Source organism: Triticum dicoccoides, chromosome 7B (assembly GCF_002162155.2).
Source record: "Triticum dicoccoides isolate Atlit2015 ecotype Zavitan chromosome 7B, WEW_v2.0, whole genome shotgun sequence".
Classification (NCBI taxonomy): domain Eukaryota; kingdom Viridiplantae; phylum Streptophyta; class Magnoliopsida; order Poales; family Poaceae; genus Triticum; species Triticum dicoccoides.
The window spans coordinates 620991046-621001206 of record NC_041393.1 but is presented as its reverse complement, the minus strand read 5'-3'; the positions used below and the strand labels follow the sequence as shown (position 1 = coordinate 621001206).

The 10161-nt window shown below is 52.4% G+C and overlaps 4 protein-coding genes across 4 annotated transcripts; 2 read left to right on the top strand and 2 right to left on the bottom strand.

Moving 5' to 3' along the window:
* Positions 1-768: 768 nt before the first annotated feature.
* LOC119338049 lies at positions 769-1268 on the bottom strand. The gene has a single exon (XM_037610341.1). It carries the CDS (start codon positions 1250-1252, stop codon positions 959-961), a length of 294 nt encoding a protein of 97 aa, XP_037466238.1. The 5' UTR covers positions 1253-1268; the 3' UTR covers positions 769-958.
* An 884-nt stretch (positions 1269-2152) lies between these two features.
* LOC119341859 lies at positions 2153-2754 on the top strand. The gene has a single exon (XM_037613709.1). The coding sequence runs from the start codon at positions 2190-2192 to the stop codon at positions 2466-2468; it is 279 nt and encodes a 92-aa protein (XP_037469606.1). The 5' UTR covers positions 2153-2189; the 3' UTR covers positions 2469-2754.
* Positions 2755-5546: 2792 nt separating this feature from the next.
* Positions 5547-6587, top strand: LOC119338243 (nucleolar protein 58-like). Its single transcript, XM_037610543.1, has one exon. The coding sequence runs from the start codon at positions 5563-5565 to the stop codon at positions 6562-6564; it is 1002 nt and encodes a 333-aa protein (XP_037466440.1). The 5' UTR covers positions 5547-5562; the 3' UTR covers positions 6565-6587.
* A 173-nt stretch (positions 6588-6760) lies between these two features.
* LOC119339241 lies at positions 6761-7623 on the bottom strand. The gene is made up of 2 exons (XM_037611369.1): positions 7516-7623; positions 6761-7437 (listed from the first exon to the last, which is right to left on the bottom strand). The coding sequence occupies exons 1-2, from the start codon at positions 7621-7623 to the stop codon at positions 6916-6918; spliced, it is 630 nt and encodes a 209-aa protein (XP_037467266.1). The 3' UTR covers positions 6761-6915.
* Positions 7624-10161: the final 2538 nt, after the last annotated feature.

The following is a 10161-nucleotide window of genomic DNA, read 5'->3' as shown; positions in this document are numbered from 1 at the left end:
ACATGATGCACTTTTTTCAAATACACGATCAAGATTGTTTGTAATATGAGTCTAATAATTTAGCAGTGCCTTCAAAATATTTTTCACTCTTTTATTTTTTTATAAATGAATGAAATATAAAAAAACAGAACTTTTACAGAATTGTACGGCTATCGAAAAAATAAAGAAGAAAAAAAGGAATAACAACCAGCCTTGCATGTGCGGACGTGCGCTGTTGTCGACTACAGGTGAGGGATAGCAGCAATTCAAACTCACCCAACGAGGCACATCATGTTCTTGCATCATCGCCCACAACGGAGGCTCACATACAAATACAGAAGACGAGAGAATGGCACCCCTGTATTTGCATCTGTATATAACTAAATGGTAAGAAGGCACGGATCCCAATCCCTCAACGTCCGCCCGGGATAGCGGCCTCCAGGCAGCTTGGCCTCCAAAACGCTCCACTCCATCTTCTCTCCTTATATAGAGAGGTTTACTTAACTTTCAAACAAGCGATCCTTATCTCTAATTAACCTAAGATTAACGGGCTATACCGCCGGCCCAGATCCATTAAGCGATTACGTATTTAACACTACATCCCACCTGGAAGCATCATTGAGTTTGAATGCAGCGTTCAGGCAGCTCGAAAAAAATAGTGCAGCGTTCACGAGTAGTTCGCTCACATTTGATCTCAGACAGCAACGCTGCTGCTGCATTCGATTTGGCTTTGCTGTCTCGATCGAACTGGGACTGGGAGGCTGCGGGAGATCGACGAGATTCAAGAGCGGGCAGCTGAATTAGGATCTCTTCCGTTTATATATCTCCCTTTCTTTCTTTGTGCGTGGAAGCAAACATATATCGCGGTTTACACGCCATTCACAGATGCGCCGCTCGGGGAAGAGACCGAAACGGAGAGAGAGAGAGAGGCCGGAATCGATTAGACAGCAGAACAAAAATGTGCCACTATTAGTTCTAATCAGTTGGGTCCCCAGCAGACGATGTGGTACGCCTTGTGCAGCTTCTCCTCCTCGGATCGCCTGGGCCGCGCTGCCCTCCCGACGACGGCCCCGCTGCCGCTGGCGGGTTGGGAGGAGGAGGAGGTGAGGGACGCCGGGACGGCGCGGCGGCCGGTGACGACGGCGCGGTGGTAGAGCGAGCGGAGCGCGTAGTCCCAGCGGCACAGCCCCGCCTGGTCCTTGAGCGCCTCCACCGCCGCCATGCTCGTCGCCACCATCATCGACACCCCTTTCTTGGCCGCCGACGAGCTCATCTCTCTCCTGTGCTTCCGACGAGCAGGGGCGAGGCGTTTATATACGCGGGCGTGGGGGATTCGGGCGTGGGGGATTCGGCGTGCACCGAGAGGCAGGGGAAACAGGGGGCTTCCGTCGCTGGTTTCGGGCCAGTAGACTACACCAGAACCAGGGTTCCCAAAAACCAGGGGTCGGGTTGGACCGCCAGTGGGTGGGTAGGTGGGTAGCTTCCCTCTATGTTGTCACTCGACAAAGTGAGGGCGAGCTGTGATGTTGATGTACTGGCACGACCGCTTGTGATCGCCCACTGAGAATTCGTATACACGCGGCAGATACGGGGAACGAGAAACGGGTTGATCGTTCCGCTCCACCGCCTGGCCGGCGGCGTACATCGATCCAGCCGGCGGCGAGGGCGCTCGTGGTTTTCGCTCGTGCAAAAAGTGAACACAGAACCTTTCAGTGATGCGAATATGCCGGCAGTACATCACCGACGTCCAGTCCAGTTGCACGCCACCGCGGAAGAAAGAAATGCGGCGCAGTAAACAGGTCACATGGCTCGCGCCGCACCCACTGGTCTCCCGTCTCCCCGCTTTGGCGTCGTTCCTTGGTTCACGCTGTCTCGTTCCTCGTTTCAGCCCGGCCGCACGAGCCCAAACCGTGGGCGCTCGAGCCCGATGCCCAGCAAGCGCGTCGCTGGACGGGTCAGGCACGTTCGAACAAAGACGTCGGCGTCTCCTTCACCTGAACGTGGAACCCGATAAAATCGCCTTGTCAGTGTGCGCTCCGGTCCACCCGCGTTTGGCCCAGAGGAACGGGTCACTGCTCCGTGCTCTTCTATAAATAGACCACGTCGACGGCTTCAAGAGAAACAGAGCTCAAGTGCCCCTGCACTTCTAGTTCTTCAGGCTGGTAGGCTGCATCAGCGCGTCCGTGGCAGCACAGCAGGCCGGCATCGGCATGTGCAACGGGCGGGGCTGCAACCGGGAGTCCGCCGTCCGCGCGTCGCTGCTCCTGGGCGAGCGCCAGACTGCGTCCGCGGCCGGCGGGCCGGGGCGGGGCCGGCACTGCGCGACGACGGAGCCTGAGGCTGGCGTTGATCATACGGTGGCGACGAGGACGAGTCTGTCGAAGGCGGAGCCGATGGCGCGGGAGCCGCCGCGTCAGACAACGGGAGCTGATGCCGAGATCGCCAAGACGGAGAAGCTCCTGCACTTGCTCCTCTGGGGGCCTAACTGAGCCCCCGACCACCCGTCTGCCATGTATCCACGCGTGCAACGATCCGTGCACCAAGACCCGTCTCAGTAGGGTGCAATGTTTGCTTCTTCTTTTTTAGATCAGTAGGGTGCAATGTTTGCTTCTTCTTTTTTAGATCAGTAGGGTGCAATGTTTGCTAGCTGTTCGATGTATGATCTTCTTAGGACTTGCGAGCACAGGTACAGCCTACGGGCAGGATTTGCGTATTTGTATGGTTTATATGCGTATCTGATCTACTTGGCAGCACAATCCGAAATTTCTTGTACCACTTATACTGTTTTAATAGGATTTGATTTGATATGAAAAGTGTTACCATCTTCCAACATAATATGGTTGCATGCATCATTGAGATGGGCAGGGGGTGACCCTTCTTCTCTAAAATAAAATAAAAATTCCAACATAGATGTCTGAACAAGTTTTTTTTATAACTTCAGACAACATAAATGCATAATATCACGGGGAGAGACACAAAGTACATACGTGCCACCCAAATCCCAACCCTTGTGTCTCCCTCCTCTGGTGCCACGGAGGAAACCGTAGTCTACCGTCTTGTCCTTTTTCCCTTCCCCTCAACTAGCCGCCACCAGAGGAGCCATCGGTGAAGTCCACACCGTCTATGGGGAAGGGGGTGGCGAGACCGGGGTAGCAGGGCTACAACATGGCATCGACATGCACAAAATCGATCGTTCCCTCGTGCGGCGATGTGGCACAACCAGCATAGGCGGCACAATGGTGGCTTCCCTGCTACATGGTGGGTGCTGGCCGGTTGATTCGGCACGATGGACTCCAGGTCTGACGTGGTAGTGCCCCAGTGTGCCTCGCAACTGCTTGAGGCTGGTCCTGGCGACTAACATGCATGATGTTGCCGCGCGGCCACAACCACCAGTAACTCCCTCCTCACCGGCAACGGGTGGCGTCTCTCCTCCTCGCAACGCGTTCCAAGTTGATGGCTTGTTTCCTTCCCTCGGGATGGCCCTACTTCGGCGGTATTCTAGAGTTACATACTAGGTGAGAGAAAAATCCCTGCGCGGCGAGAGCTGTTGCAGACGCCGATCCCGCCTGTGGGTGTCGGCTCCACTTGGAGGAGTCGTCTTCGCCATGTTCGTGTCGTACCAGGGGAAACCTTAGGCGGGCTCGCTAGCTAGGTGGCAATGGCGACATCCCTTCCTTGGAAGTGTTGCCTGGGTGCCCATGGAGGCTACCGAAGTTGTTGCTACAGGTGGTGGCCTCATCGACTCTTTAGCAAGGATTAGGGCAATGTGTCATTTGATGGTGGCTATTGTTGTAGGCATGGGCTCTTGGAGCAAAATGGACGCCGTCACCGGTACTCTTGGACGATGCCTTCTTCAAGCTTGGCTGATTCCTGTTGTTCACTCCCCGATTCCTAGTTCATGGAGGGTGTGTTGACCCAACTTGTGATTAAATTGGGTCATGCTTTCTAGGTATGATGTGTTGGTTGAGACGCAGTCCTTGATCTATGATTCTTGGCTCCTTACCAGCCGTGGCTGGAGGTTCGTCTAGACATGTTGTTATGTCGTTGTAGTCGTAGTCTTATAAACATTATACCAAAAGGCGTTGTATCAGCCATTGGCTCTTCTACGATTATGTACCTCTCTATGGTGTATCCCTAAAAATTGACAATAAAAATATTGGATTTGCCAAATATTATTTGGCCTCCATACCATACGTTTTACGGGGAGATTCGTGTTGACATTGTATTTCCTATTTGATGCGATTTTATTTTCTTGCCCACGCCGATGCGTGCGTCCAGTTTTCAAGCCAAAGTAAAGAAAAAAGAATCGCGGGGTGAAAAATACCAGAGCGGAGGAAAAAAGAAAAGAGTCGAGGCTGAAGAAAAATCAGGGAACCGTCGTTCGTAATCCTGCGGCGACTGAATTGTTCTGATCTGTATCTCTTTTTTTAACACGGTTCTGATCTGTATCTAAGTGGTCACTGTTCACCAGTTACTGTAGTCCAGTCCCAACGGTAAAGGCGTTGCAAACATTAGAACGCAGTTGATTCATAAAAAATAAATTAACCAGCAACTATTAGATCAATTTCATAGAGAACTCAGTATGAGCTCATCAATTGGCAAAAGAAGAAGTACTAGCTTTCGTTTGCATGTCTAGATCAACATTAGTCCAGTAGCTGGCCCATGGCACCAGTACAATATATCATATATCTGCAGCCTTTCCCTGAAGCACTATAGCAATGTAAGATAAACAGTGCACGCACGCATGCACAAGGGAGCCCATGGTCGGCGAGAGGAGCCATTTCCTACGTTCCGTAACCGGAATGGCCTTGGTGAATATCTCCATTGGAACGGTGATATCGCACCGGACGCTGAAGCAATCGTCCTTCAGCCAAACCGACCTCTCCAGGTCGCTCTTCCTTATGAGACGACAGCCCAGCGCACGACGCGCACCCTTTCTGGCGGTGAAGGTGCGCGGTCTGCTGGTCATGCTGTGTGACGGCACCTTGCTGCCGTCTTGGTCGAGCAAACTAATCGTGAATCTGGCTTTTACTTCATCGAGATCTGTGTGATCAAGGAGCAGGGCAACGGACATCCAGTCGGAGTCGCTCGAGTTGAGGCTGTCGGGGTAGTAGAGCAGACGCCAGCGATGCCCGCCGACGGCGAACGCCTCGGAGGCGATGTATTTGCCGTTGCCGAGCCCCTTTGTGAGGGAGTAGCCGTCGATGCGGAGGATGTGCGCCCCGGACTCGGCTGCGGCGACGATGGCCGACGCGGTCAGCGACGGCTCTCCGCCGGCGATGGACGTGGCGAGAGTGAAGAAGCAAGAGAGTACTAGTGCAGTGATGGGCAGCATACTAGCCGATGGGCATAGACAACTGAGCAATGGGAGATGGAGAATGACAAATGAGAGGGAGCTCGTGGCGTTCTTATGTAGTACCGCGACACATAATTACCCTGGCCGGCCCATCACACGAGCAGTCCGGTGGCTCGCGACCACCTATCGAGGAGACGCCAGCACGCGTAGCATACGAATCGCTGCCGTGTTACGCGTGCTTGGAGGAGCCCAAAGGTTAGCACTCAACGCGGAGTGAAAACAAACAAATGAAGCAATCAAGCAAGCGACTATACATACCCTCACCGAAACCTTGCTATCCAAACTCAAAATACTCCTACTCGGCCGAAGCCTCGTCTGCTGCCCCTTCCGCTGGCGCCGCCCCTGCGCCGCCTACGAGCTACGGCAACGACATGCCCGCGCGTCCCCATCGGCAGAAGAAGCCTAAGGCGGGCCTGAAGCTGAACTTCGACGGCTCATCGAAGGGCAAGTCCGGGAGCGCGACCATCGGCGGCGTGTACCGCGACGGCGAGGGGAACTTTTTGCTCGGCTATGCGGGGCGCATCGGCAAGGCGACGAGCTCAGTTGCCGAGCTTGTCGCGCTCAAGTACGGGCTCAAGCTCGCGCTGAAGAACCGCTGGAGTGACCTCTCGATCGAGGGCGACTTCAAGGCCGCCGTCGACGCCATCGCGAGCCGCGCGCGGTTCAGGGCGAAGGAGGACAAGGAGCAGTTCACGGCGATCGCCAAGATGCTCCCTCGGCTCGGCAAGGTGAGTGTCAGGCACGTGGGCCGCGCAGGAAATCGGGTGGCCCACTGCTTCGCCAACCTCGGCCACAAGACGGCGCAGCAGCGGCTGTGGCGCGAAGCCCCGCCAGCCGAGGTGCTCCTGCACCTTCAGCGAGATGCCGAGGTTCCCTCCAAGAAGAAGAAGAAGAATGAGGAGGGGAAGAAGAAGAAGAAGCGAGATGCCAAGGACCCTTCCAAGAAGAAGAAGGATGATGAGGAGAAGAAGAACCCGAAGAAGAATACGAAGCGAGATGCCATGAACCCCTCCAAGAAGAAGAAGAGGAAGCGAGATACCATGGACCCCTGCAAGAAGAAGAAGAAAAAGAAGAAGAATGAGGAGAAGAACCAGAAGAAGAAGAGGAAGCGAGATGCCATGGACCCCTCCAAGAAGAAGAAGAAAAAGAAGAAGAACGAGGAGAAGAACCAGAAGAAGAAGAGGAAGCGAGGGAAAATAGCTTTACCCCCTGAAAAGAAAAAAATCTGAATGTGATGTGCAGTACCGTTTAATCTGAGAGGATGAGGATGACCGTTGAAATTTGGTGAGACCTGATTATTAGAGCTGCTGAAACTTCTCTTAACCGATTGGAGATTGGTAATGTTGACTTGGTGAGAACGATGCCAATTTTCGTATTTGCGTTATCACTTTGCAGCTCTTCCGTTGAAATCAGGGAGCCGAGGAGTACATGCCAAATCTTGCAAATATATTGGATATTGCCCCTACTGTATGTCAGTTTACACACCCATTCTCAATAGACAATAGGGGAGAAGGAAAGATGGAAAAGCTGGAACCGGATTCAGCAGAACAAAAATGGATCCTCTGGTATTGCTATACTAATCAGTTTGGTCCCCAGCACACAACGTGATACGCCTTGTGCAGCTTCTCCTCCTCGGATCGCCTGGGCCGGGCAGCCCTGCCAACGGCGGCCGCGCTGCCGCTCGCGGCCTGGGAGGAGGAGGTGGAGGAGAGGGACGCCGGGACGGCGCGGCGGCCGGTGACCACGGTGCGGTGGTAGAGCGAGCGGAGCGCGTAGTCCCAGCGGCACAGCCCCGCCTGGTCCTTGAGCGCCTCCACGGCCGCCATGCTCGTAGCCACCACCAGCGACGCCCCCTTCTTGGTTGCCGACGAGGTCATCTCTGTCCTGTGCTTCCGATGGAACGGATCGATGTCTCTCGCACGCTGAGGTTGTGCCCGTGGCCGTGGGGAGCTGAATTCTGTAGGTTGTGTACCACGGACGACTGGACGAGCAGCAGGGTCGAGGTGTTTATATAGGCGCGCGTGGGGAATGGATTCAGCGTGGAGCGAGATGCAGGGGAAACAGGGGGCTCTGGTCGCTGGTTTCGGGCGAGCAGGCACAGACTACACCCAGTTTCCCAAAAACCGGGGGTTGGACCAGTGCTGAACACACGACGAAAGTGAGGCCAACGCGGGGCGTACACTGAACACACGCACGGCACCGCCCACCGGTTTCCCGAGTTCCCCGTGGACGCTCGATGCCTCGCCGGACGGATCCAAGACGACGGCGGCGTCCTCTTCACTTAACATGCATGGACGTGTCGTCTTTCACAAGTCGTCACGGCGCACATCCTCACCTTTTGAGCTGCGCAGCCGGGTTCCATGGTACTACTGTAGTACTCAGGTCCACAGCGTTTGGCCGAGAGAAACAATTTTAGGTCCGTGCTCCGTGCTCTGGTATACAATTAGAACAACGTCGATGGCTTCAAGAAACAAACAGAGCTGTATCGTGCAGATTTTCATGATCATGACTTTATGTTAGCCAAAAACAAGAGAGGGTCATCACACATTTGGAGGGCAATACTCCATGGCAGAGAGGTACTAAAACTGGGGTTAGTGAAGAGGGTTGGAGATGGCTCTTCTATTCGGCCTTGGGATGATCCATGGATTCCATCTAATTATGGTTTCAAACCTATTGTGAAGCTCCCAGGTGCAGCCGTGAACACAGTACAAGATCTGATAGATGAACACACTGGGGAATGGGATATCAATATGATAAAATTGCATTTTGTTGAACCTGATGTGAGTGCAATCTGCAGGATCCCCCTCGGTCGCTTCACCGAGGACTCATGGGCGTGGCACTTTGAAAAGCATGGGAATTTCACAGTAAGATCAGCATACAGAGAGCTACTAACTAAATGCCATCAAAGAGTCCAGCCGGGTTCCAGTAGCAGTCAAGCAAATGCATGGAAGAAAATGTGGCCACTTCAAGTTCCTCCAAAGGTTAGGAATTTCTGGTGGCGTATTTGTCATGATTTCATTCCGTGCCGCGTGGTGCTGAAGCGAAGACATGTGGAGGAAATTGACTTCTGTGAAAGTTGTGGGCAGCCGGAAACTTCGATGCATGCAATTTTTCATTGTACTTGGGCTTGGAGTTTTTGGGACGAGATTAAAATTCTAACTGGCATTAAAATTCCCAAACTTCACCCGCAGTCGTGGACACTTGATCTTGTTGATGGAACCAAGGTTTCTCAAGCAGATGCTTGCGTTATTTGTTGTGGTGCGTGGGCAATATGGACTGAGCGAAATACAAGAAGACATGGGGAGGCTGGACGTACCATAGCGCAATCTGTCAAATGGGTTACTGATACAGTGATGGATTTGGTTATGGCGGGAAAAGAAAACTTAGTTAAGGCGCCGAAGGTGAAAGCTAAATGGTCACCACCTGAAAATGGAGTGATCAAGGTGAATGTTGATGCCTCCTTTGATGAGAATACCAATCAAGGGTCTTCCGGGCTGGTGATCCGTGATAGTTTTGGCAATCTCCTACGTGCACAGGCCCTTTGGTATGAGTTTGCAGCAAGCTCGAAGGCAATGGAAGCTGAGGCGATTCGGGATGGGGTGCAAGTGGCCCTGGAGAGAGGCTTCCGTAGAGTTGTCGTCGAGAGCGACGCTCAAGCAATCATAAAGCTGTGGGAGACAGAAGATTTTGATCGTGCTGAGATCGTTGGAGTTCTTCACGAGATCAAAGAACTGAGTGCACAATTTGAGAGTTTTAGGCTAATTTTCGTATGAAGAGACGCTAATGAGGCGGCCCACTTATGTGCGAAGCAGGCGACAAATGTTAGGAGGAGATGCTTATGGCTTAATTGCGTTCCAGTATTCCTAACGGATACGTTGTATCATGATTGTATGCCTGATTAGTTAGCAATAAAGCTCTTTTACTAGCAAAAAAAAAAGCTGTATCGTGCAGAATTTCATGGTGGCTTCAGTCTCCAGCACTTAATGGCAATCAAAGGAGATACCGTACTATCATTAGTGAGATTCATCAGCGGCCATCTATGTTTAATTGTAGTTTTACTATTGAAGATCGAGAGTCGAACAACGACACTCATAGTCTAGCCAAGTGTTCGCTTTTATTAGGCCAGGGGCGTCATGTGTGGCTTGGTCAACCCATGAGCTAAGATGTATCCCATATTATGTGGCTTGTGATCAGTAGAACTTGGCTTTACCTCTTAAAAAAAGTGTCGAGTCAGAAGTATATGTTTTGGCCATTGTTAGTGAGCACAAAGAAGATTTCCTGCAGGCAGAGCAAGTGGTTGTTTATAATCTTACATAGGAAGGATGTGCATGAGCTACGGTTGATGAATTCATCGGGGTGGTGAAGGTTTACCCAATCTAGCAAGGGAGGCGAGCAAGACATAAATGATTTGGCTGCAAATTTCATAAGTAGGCATTTATTGTGTTGATGTTATTTTTCAAACCCAAACCACCAAACTTTTTCGGTTTGCAAACATTTTTTTCCAAGAAATTAGACACCGAGTGCCGGTACAAGTCTCTTCCGTGGCACAAAAGAAGGCCCTACGAAAAGCATCAAGTTGTCAACACTAGTAGAAAAGGGGACATTTGTCCCGGTTCGTAAGAGCCTTTAGTCCCGGTTCATGAACTGGGACTAATGGGTCGTTACTAATACCTCCCCCCTTTAGTCCCGGTTCTAACACGAACCGGGACAGATGGGCCTCCACGTGGCCGGTGCGCCAAGCCCAGGCAGGGGGCCTTTGGTCCCGGTTGGTGGCACCAACCAGGACCAAAAGGTATCCACGCGTCAGCATTTCAGTGGCTGGGTTT